This window comes from Podarcis vaucheri (assembly GCF_965113315.1).
Source record: "Podarcis vaucheri genome assembly, chromosome: 18".
NCBI lineage: Eukaryota > Metazoa > Chordata > Lepidosauria > Squamata > Lacertidae > Podarcis > Podarcis vaucheri.
Window position 1 is genome coordinate 9,082,641 of NC_138756.1, and position 17,218 is coordinate 9,099,858.

At 50.8% G+C, this 17,218-nt stretch overlaps 2 protein-coding genes across 10 annotated transcripts in view; one reads left to right on the top strand and one right to left on the bottom strand.

Moving 5' to 3' along the window:
* Nucleotides 1-11,297, top strand: part of TLE2 (TLE family member 2, transcriptional corepressor) — a 43,755-nt gene extending 32,458 nt beyond the window's left edge. For 7 of the 8 annotated variants that reach the window (XM_082206349.1, XM_082206353.1, XM_082206350.1 and 4 more), the window contains 6 exons: nt 961-1,210; nt 3,032-3,279; nt 4,390-4,537; nt 6,613-6,763; nt 8,704-8,780; nt 10,670-11,297. In XM_082206349.1, the coding sequence (XP_082062475.1) occupies nt 961-1,210; nt 3,032-3,279; nt 4,390-4,537; nt 6,613-6,763; nt 8,704-8,780; nt 10,670-10,777 (982 nt within the window). In that variant the 3' untranslated portion in view covers nt 10,778-11,297. Of the gene's footprint in view, nt 1-960; nt 1,211-3,031; nt 3,280-4,389; nt 4,538-6,612; nt 6,768-8,703; nt 8,781-10,669 lie in introns of all 8 variants that reach the window. The other variant, XM_082206355.1, reaches the window with a different exon arrangement.
* A 3,347-nt stretch (nt 11,298-14,644) lies between these two features.
* LOC309522782 (transducin-like enhancer protein 1) overlaps nt 14,645-17,218 on the bottom strand; it is a 38,804-nt gene continuing 36,230 nt past the window's right edge. For both annotated transcript variants that reach the window (XM_082206340.1, XM_082206339.1), the window contains exons 20-21: nt 16,661-16,737; nt 14,645-15,179 (exon numbers count right to left, since the gene is read on the bottom strand). In XM_082206340.1, coding sequence (XP_082062466.1) covers nt 15,072-15,179; nt 16,661-16,737 — 185 coding nt within the window. In that variant the 3' untranslated portion in view covers nt 14,645-15,071. The remainder of the gene's footprint in view (nt 15,180-16,660; nt 16,738-17,218) is intronic.

The window sequence follows — 17,218 nt, forward strand, 5'->3', positions numbered from 1 at the left end:
ATGTGATGTCAACCTGCGTGTATAAGCTGACGTGGTTGGATTCCTGGGGAAGGGGTGCCTGGAGGATATATATACTGCATGAAATCTCTCATTTCTTTGGACTTGCTGTGGACTGACCACGCAAGTGCCTTCTGCTATCCAGAGAGCAGAATAAACTCTTTCTCTGAATAAACCTTGGTGTCAATTGACTTCCTTCCTCCCTCCCGGGAGCAACGCAGACCCCACCAGTCAGTACAGTCTAATAAGGCTACAATGCGACAATAATAGATGGAATAATTTCCATCTGCATTTTCGCCCTCCTGCTTTCTTCAGAAGATCATTGGGCACTGCTGGCTTCGAAATGCAACCTGTTTAGCCTTAAATAAATAAATGGTGGTTCACAACAGTCCTGCGAAGTAGGTTAGGGAGAGAGGGAGAGGGACTGGCTTAAGGTCGCCCTGAGACTTTCCTGGCCCATGGGCAAATTCGAACCCTCTTGTCTTCTTACCTGATGATTTGCAGATTGTGGCTCCCATCACCGCCAAGTGATGGAGCCTAGCGGTCCCCAAATATCTTGCGAACAGTGGCATGGAGAGTCTTTGAGAAGAGCACACAGCACTCCAGACCCAAACATTGTTATTTGCAGCTTCCTCTTGTGTGGACAGTTCTGTGTTTGGGTTTTCGGGGGGTGGGGGTGGCAGAGAGGCCTGGAAGGGAGTTTACGGGAAAAGGGCTTGGCCGGCAGGGCAGGAGAGGCCTACGCCGCAACAGCGTTTTGCAAGGTCTCCCTTGCTTGGTGCAGAACTTTTCCTTAAGTCGTGCTGTTATTTAGTTCAGTGGCGGCAAAGATTTTAGGGGAATGGCAGTTCACGGCACCTTCCTATCCCCCTGGAGGGGGGCCTCACCCCACAGGGAATGGCGGTCCGGGGTCTTTTGGCCATTCCGTTCGCACCCAAAGCCTTCTTCCTGCTTCCCCTGCAGAGCGTACTCCTTCCATGTCAGCTCCGACGGGCAGATGCAGCCAGTGCCCTTCCCGCCCGACGCCCTCATCGGCTCGGGCATTCCTCGCCACGCCCGCCAGCTCCACACCCTGACCCACGGGGAGGTGGTCTGCGCCGTCACCATCAGCAATTCCACGCAGCACGTCTACACGGGGGGCAAAGGCTGCGTGAAGGTGTGGGACGTGGCCCAGCCGGGCGCAAAGACCCCCGTGGCGCAGCTGGACTGCCTGGTACGTATGTGTGTGTGTGCGCACGTTGGTTTGCGTGACTCGGTTTCCCTGGCGCATGCCTAGCGTCTCCCAGGACTTGGGTGCTTTCGTGGGCCTTGCAAGATGGTTTTGTACTGTGGCTGCCGTTTTTATTGCTTCCTGTCTTTTAAAAGAAATATATCACCATCATTCCTTCTAGCACCGATCTTCAGGGGGGTGAGTGCCAATCATTTCTCACTAAAAATGGCACTTTCCATGTGTAAGAGGGGAGAAAACCCAAAGGGTCAACCCGCTAAAAAAATTAATCAGTTAATGAGGGATGGGCCTAGAATTATGACTTTCTGTTTGGGGTGCGGTCAGGGAAAGAGGACACGGAATGGAGTCTTGGACAAAGGATGTGGCTGGCGGGCTGGAGCCCTGAGCAGGATTACTCCATTTGCAATTTTATACTCTAACCTGGAGTTAACCTTAAGCTGCTTAAAGGCTGAAATGGGGAGTATCTGTGGTCCTCCACTGCAAGGCTCCATTGTCTCTTAGCATTAGGCATGCTGGCTGGAGCTGGCGGGAAGTAGAGTTCCGTATGATCTGGAATACACCCCTTTTGCTTGCAAAAATGATAGCTCTCTGATCTGTTGTCCCTGTCTCCATGACAGTTATCAATGCCCAGGGCAGGCTGACAATCTGCGGATGCCAAAAGGAAAAATAGCATGGGATTTACTCAGTGGCAAATTCATTCCTATATTTACTAAAATTAATATACAACATGATTTGATTGCGGGGGGAGGGGAGACCCACAAAAACGGTTTACGAGAAAGCCTATTTAAATAAAAAACAGTTTAAAACATTTAAAGAATCCTTAAGATCTATGCCAAACTAAAAATTAAAATATCTCACCATATCTGGGTTCAAAAAAATGTTTTCAGCAGGAGATTGCGAAGGCGAGGCTTGGAAGTGCGTGAGCGAAGCTTGTGGAGATGTTTTAACAACAGCAATAACTTCTTCCCCAGCCACACTGGGCGGCTTCCAACAGAATATTAAAAATACAATAAAACACCAAGCATTAAAACTTATGTAAACAGAGCTGCCCTCAGATGTCTTCTACAAGTCAGATAGTTGTTTATTTCCTTGACATCTGACGGGAGCACGTTCCACAGGGCGGGGGCCACCACCGAGAAGGCCCTCTACCTGGTTCCCTGAAACCTCACTTCTCGCAGGGAGGGAACCGGAGAAGGCCTTTGGAGCTGGACCTCAGTGTCCAGGCTGGACGATGGGGGTGGAGACGCCCCTTCAGGTTTACTGGGCCGTTTAGGGCTTTAAAGGTCAACACCATCACTTTGAATTGTGCTCGGAAACATCCTGGGAGCCAATGGAGGTCTTTCAGGACCGGTGTTATGTGGTCTCGGCGGTTGCTCCCAGTCCCCAGTCCAGCTGCTGCATTCTGGATTAGTTGCAGTTTCTGGTTCATGGCAGTAGTCCAAGCAGGAGATAACTAGAGCATGCACCACTCTGGCGAGACAGTCCGCAGGCAAGGAGGGTCTCATCCTGCGTAACAGATGGAGCTGCCCTGGACATAGAACTGACCTGCGCCTCCATGGACAGCTGTGAGTCCAAAATGACTCCCAGGCTGCGCACCTGGTCCTTCAGGGGCACAGTGACCCCATTCAGGACCAGGGAGTCCCCCACATCTGCCCGTCCCCTGTCCCCCCAAAACAGTACTTCTGTCTTATCAGGATTCAACCTCAATCTGTTAGCCGCCGTCCATCCTCCAGTGAAAGACCCTCGCGGTTGGGAGGTGGCCTCCTGCTTCCGTGTCATTCTCTTGCCTCTTGTGTCCCCACCCAGAACCGGGACAACTACATCCGGTCGTGCAAGCTCCTCCCAGATGGGCGGAGTCTGATTGTGGGCGGGGAGGCCAGCACCCTCTCCATCTGGGACCTGGCGGCACCGACTCCCCGGATCAAGGCAGAGCTGACGTCCTCTGCCCCGGCCTGCTACGCCCTCGCCATCAGTCCCGATGCCAAGGTCTGCTTTTCCTGCTGCAGCGATGGCAACATCGTGGTCTGGGACCTGCAGAACCAGACTATGGTCAGGTGAGATTTATTGGCGAACGACGTTTGATGCACGGTCATTCACGGAACGCCCTTCCACCCTCAACACCCTCCGGATAAACGGCGCACACCTGGAGAAACCCTGCAATCATTATTCTGCAGTGGTACCTTGGTTGTCAGACTTAATCCTTTCCCAAAGTCCGTTCCAAAACCAAAGCGTTCCAAAATCAAGGCGCGCTTTCCCATAGGAAGTAATGCAGAACGGATCAATCCGTTCCAGACTTTTAAAAACAGCAATTTAATGTGAATTTTACTATCGAACGAGACCCCTGATCCATAGAATGAAAGCAATAAACAATGGACTGCAGCCACACAGTCAGTCCATCAGTAGCTGAACTGGGTTCCACACAGTCACAAAAACAAAAGAGCCGCAAAAACGCAAAATAAATGGCAAAAACAGGCAGACCTCAGCGTAACGCTCAAATCGGAAGCGTAACACTCAAAACGGACCACGTTCGACTTCTGAAAAAAGTTTGCAAACTAGAACACTTCCTTCCGGGTTTGCAGTGTTTGGGTTCCAAGATGTTTGAGTATCAAGGTGTTTGAGAACCAAGGCGCCACTGTATCTGTTTATTTCACGAAATTTATATGTCGTTTCAGAGGAGTTGGCCCCTATGTGCCTCTTGGTTGTAGGGTGGGTGGGTGGGGAAATCCTCAAAGCAGTTTGCAATATAAAAACGTTAGAATCATCAAGTCAAATCCGCAGGCAACCCCTGGAGATCTCTGAGAACGGCCTTCCTTCCTTCCTTCCTTCTCCCTTCCCTTCCTTTCCTTTCCTTTCAGAAAATAGCACACTGTGCTTTGAAGGCCCAAAGTTCAGCTGTCTATTGGGGCTTCCAAGGGTGTGCAAGACCCAGCCCATTCTTCTGTGATGCAGGGGAGACCCATAAGTCAGAATTGCTTCATTTGCCAGTCTGGGGTTCTGAGTGCTTTCAGAAAATAGCACCTGGTGCTTTGAAGGCCCAGAGTTCAGCTATCTATTGGGCCTTCAAAGCCCCAGCGCTGTGCGAGACCCAGCGGACCGCTTATTCCAACGTGTCTAATCTGTCATTCCCGGGATATAGGGTGACTCCCTTCTCCCTTCCTTTCCAGGCAGTTCCAAGGCCACACGGACGGCGCCAGTTGCATCGACATCTCCAATTACGGCACCAAGCTTTGGACCGGGGGCCTGGACAACACTGTGCGGTGCTGGGACCTACGGGAAGGGCGACAGCTACAGCAGCATGACTTCAGCTCTCAGGTCAGCCTTGGAAGGGAGGGCGGGGAGTCGGCTGGGTGTGCGACATGCACAACGCACTTGTTTAAAATCACCCCTTTGCTTGGCACATTCCGGAAGTGGTTCAATGGAAAATGTCTCTTTCCTGGCTCACAGCGCTCAACGAGGCTCTCGAGAATGGTTTACCTCGCCTGCAATAGAGCCTCCAGTCTAAGGAGCACTGTACCTGATTCTGTGTTGGAAGTTGGAAGGGACCCCCGGGGTCAATTTTGTCCAGCCCCCTGCAACGCAGGAATCTAAACTAGATCAGAAACACAACCTTCCGCTTTTCGGTGGCGGGGCGTGGGGAGCTCAGTCGACTGAAATCAGTGGCGTAGCGTGGGTTGTCAGCACCCGGGGCAAGGCAAGTAATTTGCGCCCCCTAACCCGTGGATTTGCGCCCCCTAACCCGTGGATTTGCGCCCCCTAACCCTAACCCCCAGATGTTGTGCCCGGTGTGGCCGGGCCCCCCTGCACCCCCCACGCTACGCCACTGACTGAAATGACTGGGGCAGGTGATTCGGGGTGTGCAATATGGGATTCAGGGACTCAGCGCCGCAAAGATCTGCAGTGAACATTGATTGAGGTGGCTGCTTTTTTAAAAACCTTTTATTATTTTTATATTTCATTTGTTATATATATTTTTGTTCGATTATCAAGCCGGTATCCCATCCTTCTTCTTTTTAAAATCATTTTAATTTGATTTTGCAAATAAATAAATGTATAACAACCCGAATGCATATCCATATATAGAGATTCCTCTGAATCTCGAGGCTTCCCCCCATCCCCTCACGTGTCCTATTGTCAACATTTACAGCTGATGTGGGTGCTGCTGTGGGTTAAACCACAGAGCCTAGGACTTGCTGATCAGAAGGTCGGTGGTTCAAATCCCCGCGAAGGAGTGAGCTCCCATTGCTCGGTCCCTGCTCCTGCCAACCTAGCCGTTCGAAAGCATGTCAAAGTGCAAGTAGATAAATAGGTACCGCTCCGGCGGGAAGGTAAATGGCGTTTCCGTGCGCTGCTCTGGTTCACCAGAAGCGGCTTAGTCCTGCTGGCCACATGACCCGGAAGCTGTACGCCGGCTCCCTCGGCCAATAAAGCGAGATGAGCGCCGCAACCCCAGAGTCGGTCACGACTGGACCTAGTGGTCAGGGATCCCCTTTAACTTTACCTATCATTCCATAATCTACATTTTGCATCCATCCATATTATCCATAGTATTTCTTATATTACAAGTGAGATTAAAACGCTGGTAATGTTTTCATCTGCTTACAGTGGTCTCCTAAATAAGTTGTAATCCCCACCCCATTATTTTAAAAAGTTTTTGTCCTCTTGGTTCTTGAGCTTTCCGGCCAGATTTTGCTGGTTCCGGAGCGCCCTGGGCAGTTGGCCAGGTGCTCTCACGCCCGGCTCAATTTGAGTTGTGTGTGTCCACCGGTTCCCCCAGTTGATGTACCGGCTGTCCCCAGTCCCCCCCCCGCCCCCAGCAGTGGTGGAGCAGCAGCAGTTTCAGCAGCCCGGAGCCAACCTGGTAGCGCCGTTGCTCGCTGCCATGGTGCCTGCCATTTTGTGTCGCCGGAAGTCCCCATACAGTGGTACCTCGGTTTAAGAACTTAATTCGTTCCGGAGGTCCGCTCTTAACCTGAAACTGTTCTTAACCTGAAGCACCACTTTAGCTAATGGGGCCTCCCGCTGGTGCCGCACGATTTCTGTCCTCATCCTGAAGCAAAGTTCTTAACCCGAGGTACTATTTCTGGGTTGGCGGAGTCTGTAACCTGAAGCGTATGCAACCTGAAGCGGATGTAACCCGAGGTACCATGGTGTGATGTGTCTTGTGCCGTTGAACCAACCACGCAACATTCATTCCCTACTAATAAATCTACAACACTTAAAATATAAGTCCGGGAACATTAAATGAAATCCAGGGACATTTCGGGGACGGATTTTGTCCAGGGACTTATTTGTGAATCTGGGGACGTCTGGTAACCATAATCAAAACATCATTTTCACCACATTTTCTTTGCGTGCACTGACCTGACTCTGACCACTCTGACCTACAGATTTTCTCCCTGGGCTACTGCCCCACGGGCGAGTGGCTGGCGGTTGGGATGGAGAGCAGCCATGTCGAGATACTTCACGTCACCAAGTCGGAGAAGTACCAACTCCACCTGCATGAGAGCTGCGTTCTGTCGCTGAAGTTTGCGTCCTGTGGTAGGTGTGTGAGCTGTCTCCCTGCCCTAAGGCTTCCAGCTTAGCTTAAGCCCGCCGCTGTGGCGGTCCGGGGTTTCGGGGAGTCGGGAAACACCCCCTCCGATTTCTGCCATTTCCACTGTCCTGGACCTCCACCCAGCGAGCACGAAAAAGGGAGCTTTTCTGCCGCCGCTGGGAATTGTAGCGCCGTGAGGAGTCAGCTACAATTCCCAGGGTTCTTTATATGCAAACTGCTAAAGATGAGGGATGCGGGTGGCGCTGTGGGTTAAACCACAGAGCCTAGGACTTGCCGATCAGAAGGTCGGCGGTTCGAATCCCCGCAATGGGTGAGCTCCCGTTGCTCGGTCCCTGCTCCTGCCAACCTAGCAGTTCAAAAGCACGTCACAGTGCAAGTAGATAAATAGGTACCACTCCGGCGGGAAGGTAAACGGCGTTTCCATGCGCTGCTCTGGTTCTCCAGAAGCGGCTTAGTCCTGCTGGCCACATGACCCGGAAGCTGGACGCCGGCTCCCTTGGCCAGTAAAGCGAGATGAGCGCCGCAACCCCAGAGTCGGTCACGACTGGACCTAATGGTCAGGGGTCCTTTTACCTTTACTAAAGATGAGTTAAAATGAAAATCAGATGGGGGGACTTGGGAAAAAATAAGGATAAGACAAGAATTTGTGTTGTTTGTTTGTTTGTTTCTGTTTGGGTTGTTTAGTTGTGTTATAAGATGAATAAAAAAAAATTGGGGGGAAAAATACAATTCCCAGGTTTCGGGGGGGGACGCTTTAAATTTTCTTAAATCGCCCACAGGCAAGAGCCATTGCTGTGCCCATTTGAACCTCTGGAAGTGCCCACCACCGCCCACCCCCGAAGAAAATGTGGTGCCACAGACCATACATTCAAAGCATCTTAAGTGTCAGAAGGGGTCCAAGGGTCATCTAGTCCAACCCCCTGCAATGCATGACTCTCGTCCCCCATCCAGTTTTGAAACCATAGCAGACCCTGCTTAGCTTTGCAAGTGCGCCAGCAGTTTTATTGCTGTGAAAAGACCCTCTTGGGCAGGCTTCCTCAACCTCGGCCCTCCCAATGTTTTGAGACTACAATTCCCATCATCCCTGACCACTGGCCCTGTTAGCTAGGGATCATGGGAGTTGCAGGGCAAAAACATCTGGAGGGCCGAGGCTGAGGAAGCCTGAAATTGACGGTACTCTCTGCAGCAACGCCACCACCTTGGCCTGAATATCTTGCCCTTTTTCTTGAGGAGGGATAAACTCTATGGGCAAGGATAGCAAAGTAGAGCTTCCTAGCCCAGGAGCAGTCTACCTGCAAATCCCAGCCTCCGCGGACTGGCAGGAGGCTTCCAGGGTCGGTTTCCCCCCTCCAATTTTTTTATTGATTTCCAAAATTCAAAACAAACAGACAAACATACATACATTCTGTTTAAATCTTGGTCACATTATTAAGTGGCTTCCTCAAACCCCCTTGGTTGAATTTCGTTATATATCATTTTAACCGTTCCCCAAAATTGATTCTCTCAAAAAATTAACCTGATCGCTTAACATCTTTCGTTCTTTCTAATTTAAACCTCTTAAATCTTATCCTTACATATTTGAATCTTAAGCCCTATCTATTATTTGCAAGCTTTCCCAATTAAGTTATCTTAACATAGTTAGCTAAACAGTCTTTAAATTTCATCCATTCTTCCTGATACTCCTCCTCCTCCTCCTGGTCGCGGACTCTTCTGGTTAGGTCGGCTGAAAAACCCATCATCTTCATCTGCCATCCGGGGTCGGTTTGTTGACCAGCCGTTTCCTCTTCAAGAAAGTAGAGCTCCCCAGCCCAGGAGCAGTCTACCTGCAAATCCCAGCAGGGTTAGCTTCCTTTTTAAGAGGAAGGAAGACCCCTTTTGGCCCACGAACACGTCAATGTCTCCCCTTTTCTCTCTCTCCCTACAGGAAAATGGTTTATCAGCACAGGGAAAGATAATCTCCTCAATGCCTGGCGAACGCCTTACGGTGCAAGCATATTCCAGGTACAGTGGGGGCTTGAGCTATCCATGGGGTTCAGGGTGTGGGGTATAGCTGTCTCAACCGTCCCTTATTTGGCGGAAAACTCCCTTATCCCAGCGCCGTGTCCCGCTGCTGTCCCTTATTGATGATGTCCCTTAAATTTCCCGGGTTTCAAAGGAAGCAGCTCCTCTCCCTCCCTCCCTGCCGGCCAGGGAGGAGGGAGGCTCCAACTGTGTTGCTTGGCTGCGTTGCTCACCCAATAAGGAGTCTAAGAACGACTGGGGGGTGGAGCTTGCATGCCTTGTGCCGATCAAATCGGCCACGTTGCCTGGGCACTCGCCTTTGCTCAGCGCTTCCCAGCGGAGAGGTGACAGTGGTTTTCCTTGCTGCATCCCCTTTGCCGGGTTGCTGCGCTGTGGGAACCACCGCTTGAGGCTTCGTTTGGCTGCTGGCTGGGCTTTCTGCCTTTGGCTCGGAGGGGCTCAGAAGTTGAACATACCTGTGCTTTGAAAATCCCTTATTTTGGCTGCTGATACCTTATTTTCGAGGCTGCTGGTCCCTTATTTTCAAATCTGTAAGTTGATAGCTATGGTGTGGGGAGATCCTGATTTCTATATTACATTTATACCCCTACTCCCTTCTCTTGTTTTATCCTCATAACAACCCTTTGGGGTAGGCTAGTCCGAGAGGCGGCCTCAAGGGAGCTTCGATGCTCAAGGGAGGATTCGAACCCAGGACCTCGCAGAGGGTCCCTTAACACGGGGGGGGGGCGCTCCCTCTCAACCCCACCAACCACATCCCTGAGCGGTTTGCTCACACGCGGAAGGGAGTTTCCCATGCTCTTTTTAAAAATAGTCTGTTTGACCTATGTCCAGGGCCGGATTTAGGTCTGATGCGGCCCTCAGCTACTGAAGGTAATGAGGCCCTTTGTATCTCCAGTTGTCCTTTGCCAACAACAAATTGTCGCTGTTTTTTTGTTGTTGAATACAGTGGTACCTCAGGTTAAGTACTTAATTCGTTCCGGAGGTCCGTTCTTAACCTGAAACTGTTCTTAACCTGAAGCACCACTTTAGCTAATGGGGCCTCCTGCTGCCGCCGGAGCACGATTTCTGTTCTCATCCTGAAGCAAAGTTCTTAACCTGAAGCACTATTTCTGGTTTAGCAGAGCCTGTAACCTGAAGCGTATGTAACCCGAGGTACCACTGTATATGGTAATTGATGGACCTAATAGGTATCCCAAGCCATTTGCACACGTTGCCCTGCAACCAGTCCATGTAGAATGTAGGCACCCTATATATAGAAAGGAGCAAATCAGTGATAATTTAGGGAGCAGACGAGGCCCATAACTTACATCATAGGAGCCTAGACAACACAAAACACTGTTGCTGGATGTAGGTTTTGTTTTATTTGTCTTTTATCTCATATTTTGGAAATGTACATCCAGTGGTTTTTTTCCCGTTTAATTTTTTGGGGGACCCCCCATAGAGTGAGGCTTTAAGCTATAGCTTGTTTAGCTTATACAGTGGTACCTCGGGTTACATACGCTTCAGGTTACAGACTCCGCTAACCTAGAAATATTACCTCGGGTTAAGAACTTTGCTTCAGGATGAGAACAGAAATCGTGCTCCGGCGGCGGCACAGCAGCAGGAGGCCCCATTAGCTAAAGTGGTGCTTCAGGTTAAGAACAGTTTCAGGTTAAGAACGGACCTCTGGAACAAATTAAGTGCTTAACCCGAGGTACCACTGTGTAGCTTATACGTAAATCTGGCACTGGTAAGGTCTGTCTGTAGGAGGCACAAGGCTGTCCCCTGTTGGAAACGCAATGCCAGGTCGAAAACGGCCCAATCGAGGCAGGCCGCTCGCGTTTCTGAACCGCGAAATTAAGAATTCTCCCTTTCCTTTCCTTCGGCAGTCCAAAGAGTCGTCTTCGGTTCTGAGCTGCGATATCTCAGCCAACGACAAATTCATTGTGACGGGATCGGGAGACAAGAAGGCCACCGTTTATGAACTGGTGTACTGAGAAGGAAGGAAGGAAGGAAGGAAGGAAGGAAGGAAGGAAGGAAGGGGGCTTGGCTGTCCTTGTAATTTTCTTATTTTGTTTTTTTGGGGACTCCCTCCCCCACCTCCCTCCAACAGCCATGAACTTGATGGACGGAGACTTGGCCAGGAAATCCTATCCGGCGATCTTCCCTTTCGACGTCGCTCGCCGTCTCATGAGGACTAGGAACCTCCCTTTTTTAAACTGAAAGCAGCGGCGAACGTTTTCAGAAAGCTGCCCTGGAATCATGGGGTCCCCAAGCAGTTTTGCTCACCTAGAGGGGTCTCCCTGCCACCCCCCCCCCATGAACAAAGGAGATTCTCCCCTTCCCCACACTTTGATTGACAAGCAAGAGAGACCAACCGCTGCCCTTCTCTACGTCTCCTGCCAGCCCCTTCTGACCACACGGACGTTTGAAAGCACCGCCGACTTTCCCCTCTGGTGCGTGCTAAAGAAATCAGCCGTCTTAAATCACCCCCTAATTAAATGTGTTGGAAAACGGCGGCTAGATCTGTGGGTCCGCGTGGGGTGGGTAAGGGGGAGAGGCAATCACAGAATGGATTATCAGTGTCGGGGGGGTCACCCTCAGAGCTCATCCAGCTCCACCCCTTGCACGCTGCTAAATCAACCCCCAACACGATTGGCCGTGGAAGCAGCAGCCACCGTTCATTAACTGGAAGGACTGGCTCAAAAGTCGCAGAGAGCATATCTGTCAACCGTCCCTTATTTGGCGGGAAAGTCCCTTATCCCAGCGCCGTGTCCCGCTGCTGTCCCTTATTGATGATGTCCCTTCAATTTCCCGGGTTTCAAAGGAAGCAGCTCCTCTCCCTCCCTCCCCACCGGCCAGGGAGGAGGGAGGCTCCAGCTGTGTTGCTTGGCTGCGTTGCTCACCCAATAAGGAGTCTAAGAAAGACTGGGGGGTGGAGCTTGCATGCCTTGTGCCGATCAAATTGGCCGCGTTGCCTGGGGACTCGCCTTTGCTCAGCGCTTCCCAGCGGAGAGGTGACGGTGGTTTTCCTTGCTGCATCCCCTTTGCCGGGTTGCTGCGCTGTGGGAACCACCGCTTGAGGCTTCGTTTGGCTGCTGGCTGGGCTTTCTGCCTTTGGCTCGGAGGGGCTCAGAAGTTGAACATACCGGTGCTGGGAAAATCCCTTATTTTGGCTGCTGATTCCTTATTTTCGAGGCTGCTGGTCCCTTATTTTCAAATCTAAGTTGACAGCTATGGCAGAGAGATGGAGAAGTTTTGGGGTCTAGGAAAGTGAGGGGTCCCGTTTGGCCTGTGGCGCCCTTTTCCCAAAACCCCACCCAGTTCCTTCAAACTTCACCAGAGTTTCTGCGCTACGGTTCCCAGAATCCCCTGTGAGAAAGGATTGACTAACCCCTTCGAGAATCGCAGCACCCTGTGCAAAGTACACGTCCCAGGGATCTTTTGGATGGGGGGAGGGCTGGCTGTTCAATATAAAATGGGGAAAAACACAAGTAAAGGGCCTTCTCACCCCCCCCCATAAAAACTTGCTGTAGGTAAGGAGGGGGGAACAGGCATTGAACAGCTCACCAGGGCTAGCCGACCATTCCTCAGTCTGCTGTCAAATTGCAGTGTGACGACATCATTGCATTTCCATTTATATAGGCAGATAATGAGGTTTTTTGAGTTTGTCTCCGCCATCCAATTTGTTTATTCAATGATTACAATTAAGTATCAATGGAATTTTCTGGTTTTGTGCACACCTGAGGGATCTCTCCCTCTTTCTCAATCTCTATATAAAAGCTCCCCCCCTTACTAATAGGCTAGAAAAGAAACAGGAGCAATTGTAAAATCTCAGCACACAATTCCTACAAAATTGTACAGTTGGGACCCCAAGAGTCATCTAGACGAACCCCGCTGCCATGCAGATTCTTACCCGATATATCCGGTGCAGAATTTTTTTGTAAAAAATGTGGTTTGCTTTGTGCAGTTTTCTGGGTTTGGGAAAATGCGAGGGGTGAAAAGGGGGTGGGAGGGAGGGAAAATATATGCCTCCATTCTGCCCTGGGCAGTTATGAGCCCAGGCAAAAAAAGAAGCATTCAAGTGTTGGGGAAGTAGAAGGTCTACAAAGAGAAGCATTGCACTGAATAATCTGCAACCCTGTGTGGAATGGTTTGGAGCCCCATTTCCCCCCAAATTTATTGGGTTGTCCCCGTAGTCATACCTCAGGTTACAGACACTTCAGATTGCATTTTTTTTTGGGGGGGGGTTACGGACTGCCAAAACCTGGAAGTACTGGAACAGGTTATTTCCAGGTTTCGGCGGCCGTGCATGCGCAGAAGCACTAAATCGTGCTTTGCACATGCGCAGAAGCGCTGAATTGCAACCTGCACGTACGCAGATGTGCCGCTGCGGGTTGTGAATGTGCATCCCGCACGGATCACGTTTGCAACCCAATCGTCCACTGTATTGTGTAAGCCTGAGTTTACAAAGCGAAGCATCGAGATGGGTGGTGTTTGAGAGTAACGCTATGCGAATTTGTGGAAATTATACAGGGACAGAAATGGCTGCGGGCACAGTGAACTCTGGCGTGGGCAAGCCCTTTGTCGACTGTCAGAAGGTCCTTCGGGGTTCTGACCGGACGCCTTTCCCTTCCCCACGTGGAGATGTCGGAGATTTGAATCCGAGTCCTTCCACATGCTCTCTGGCACAGACCACGAGAGCTGGGACCACAAGGGACGTGGGTGGCGCTGTGGGTTAAACCACAGAGCCTAGGACTTGCCAATCAGAAGGTCAGCAGTTTGAATCCCCGCAATGACGGGGTGAGCTCCCGTTGCTCGGTCCCTGCTCCTGCCAACCTAGCAGTTCGAAAGCATGTCAAAGTGCAAGTAGATAAATAGGTACCACTCCGGCGGGAAGGTAAACGGCGTTTCCGTGCGCTGCTCTGGTTCGCCAGAAGCGGCTTAGTCCTGCTGGCCACATGACCCGGAAGCTGTACGCTGGCTCCCTCGGCCAATAAAGCGAGATGAGCACCGCAACCCCAGAGTCGGCCACAACTGGACCTAATGGTCAGGGGTCCCTTTACCTTTACCTTACCTTCCACGTGCTCTCTGGCACAGACCACGAGAGCCGAGTCCACAAGGTGCCTCGACCGATTTGGGCAATCTCGCCTTGAAGGGGAATGCAGTAAAATCCATGTCCACAGGGTGCTAGAAGCACTCATCCGTAGGGGTGTGGGGGGGAAGTAGAGGGCCGGAGGGCCGCAAATCTCTCTTGTCTGGCCCTTGGGGGCTGTTCCCCAGGCCAAACGCCCCAGCCATGTTCCTTGAATGTCTTTGCCCGTCTGGAAAAAAACCTTGAACCACAGTATACCGTATTTTTCGCTCTATAAGATGCATCAGACCACAAGAGGCACCTAGTTTTTGGAGGAGGGAAACAAGAAAAAAATATTCTGAATCTCAGAAGCCAGAACAGCAAGAAGGATCGCTGTGCAGTGAAAGCAGAAATCCCTCTTGCTGTTCTGGCTTCTGGGATAGCTGCGCAGCCTTCATTCGCTCCATAAGATGCACACACATTTTACTTTTTAGGAGGGGAAAAGTGAGTCTTATAGAGCAAAAAATACGGTATGTTCTCTTGCTTGCATGGGAAGATGGCATTTCTGGACAGCGCAGAGAATTCTGATATTAAAGGTAAGTCGCAACCCGTCGTTTGGAAAACTACCTTCAGACCTGTCCTACTCTCCCTGGAAGCTCCCCGAGGAAGGAAGGAAGGAGACAGAAAAGACGAAAGAAAGAAAGACAGAGAGAGAGGAGGAGGACAAGTAAGAAAGAGACGATAGACAGGCAGAGAGAAAATATCCCCAACAAAAGGAACAGAGGCCGAGTTGTGCCACAAAACAACCCATCCCATTTTTATTTTAAAGATTCTAAAAAAAAAGGATCAAAACACACAAGAAACAGTTCCGAGTTGTTTAAGATTTGAACACACAATTAAGGAGAGAGAAAGAGTTGCGGGGGAAAGAGGCAACCTTACTCCCTCTTGACCCCACCGGAAAAAAATAAAAATAAAAAAATCAGATTGGGGAGAATTAAAAGCAGCAGCAGAGTCCTATTTCTGAAATCTGCGTCTCTTTCCCCAAACGCAGGCACACACACAAACCCTCATCCACGAAAGGAACGTGCTTAGCAGGAGAAAGGAGGTCCAATTTTGCTCTCCGGGCTAAGCTTAAGTGTATTCTTTGGCTGGGGGGTGGGGAGACACTGGGGGGCTTATCCGCCCCTCTCTCTTTCAGCGAGGAGGCCGGCTTGTCCTCAATACATCACTTCGTAGACGGACGCCTTCTTGTCTCCGGAACCGGTGACAATGAACTGGTCATCGGTGGAAACGTCGCAGCTGAGGACCGACGAAGATTCCTTGGACTGAAAGTGTGGGGGTTTTTTTTAAAAAAAAGGGAGGGGAAGAGAAAGGGTTAATAATAATAATAATAATTAATAATAATAATTTATTATTTATACCCCGCCTATCTGGCTGGGCTTCCCCAGCCACTCTGGGCGGCTTCCAAAAAAACATTAAAATACTGTAATACATCAAACATTAAAAGCTTCCCTAAACAGGGCTGCCTTCAGACGTCCTCTACAAGTTTGGTAGTTGTTGTTCTCTTTGACATCTGACGGGAGGGCGTTCCACAGGGTGGGCGCCACCACCGAGAAGGCCCTCTGCCTGGTTCCCTGTAACTTGGCTTCTCGCAGCGAGGGAACAGCCGAAGGCCCTCGGAGCTGGACCTCAGCGTCCGGGTAGAACGATGGGGGTGGAGACGCTCCTTCAGATATACTGGACCGAGGCCGTTTAGGGCTTTCAAGGTCAGCACCAAGACTTGGAATTGTGCTCGGAAACGTACTGGGAGCCAGTGTAGGTCTTTCAAGACCGGTGTTATATGGTCTCAGCGGCTGCTCCCAGTCACCAGTCTGGCTGCTGGTGTTGAAAGGAGGCCAGGTTTGGTTTTCACGAGAGCAGGAGGTCACCGTTCTCGCCCCGAACCTCAGGAAATGAAACCTTCAAAGTAAAACCCTCCCATAAATGCTAGGGAAAAAAATGGAAGCAAAAAGGTTGGAAGGAACCCAAAGGTCATCCATCCCAACCCCTCTGCAATGCAGGAATCTCAGCTAAAGTATCGACTGAACTTCTGCCTAATAGCCTTCAAGGAAGGAGAGAGTCCATCTCCCGATGGAGTCCGTTTTCCCCCTGCTGAAAATTTATTCCTAATGTTTAGTTGGAACCATCACTGGAAGCCCTGGGTTCGAGTCCTGCCCTCTGAAGCAGAAGAAAACAAATTTTCTCCATCCGCCCCGCGACAGCCCTGGAGATGTTTGAAGGCGGCTCTCATTATCTCCTCTATCGCCCAGGCTAAACATACCTAGCTCCTTCAACCGTTCCTCATCAGGGTCAGTTTCTGGACCCTTGACCGTCTAGAACAGGGGTCAGCAAACTTTTTCGGCAGGGGGCCGGTCCACTGTCCCTTAGACCTTGTGGGGGGCCGGGTTATATTTTGAAAGGGGAAAAAATGAACGGATTCCTATGCCCCACAAATAACCCAGAGATGCATTTTAAATCAAAGGACACATTCTACTCATGTAAAAACACGCTGATTCCCGGACCGTCTGCGGGCCGGATTTAGAAGGCGATTGGGCCGGATCCGGCCCCTGGGCCTTAGTTTGCCTACCCCTGTCTAGAAAAATCAACAACTCTCCAGACAACTTATTTGATCGGAGAAAGGGGTGTGCGTTCGGAAGCTAGACGAATTACCACCAGTTCTTACGGATAAATGAATTGTTGGTCCACAGCCACTCTGCATAGGTCTCCTCTCTCACCCATCAGCGGCCTGACCCTGGCTCTCTCTTACCTGGAATATGCTGGCCCCATAGGGCGTCCTCCAGGCATTCAATAAGTTGTCCTTCCCGGTGCTCACGAACCATTTCCCTGTAAAGGGGGGAGAAACAGGCTGTTTGCCGCCTCTCAATAAAGAGAATAATCTCATCTGACCATAGCTGTCAACTTACAGATTTGAAAATAAGGGACCAGCAGCCTCGAAAATAAGGGATCAGCAGCCAAAATAAGGGATTTTCCAAGCACAGGTATGTTCAACTTCTGAGCCCCTCCGAGCCAAAGGCAGAAAGCCCAGCCAGCAGCCGAACGAAGCCTCAAGCGGTGGTTCCCACAGCGCAGCAACCCGGCAAAGGGGATGCAGCAAGGGAAACCACCGTCACCTCTCCGCTGGGAAGCGCTGAGCAAAGGCGAGTCCCCAGGCAACGCGGCCGATTTGATTGGCACAAGGCATGCAAGCTCCACCCCCTCAGTCGTTCTTAGACTCCTTATTGGGTGAGCAAGGCAGCGAAGCAACGCAGCTGGAGCCTCCCTCCTCCCTGGCCGGCAGGGAGGGAGGGAGAGGAGCTGCTTCCTT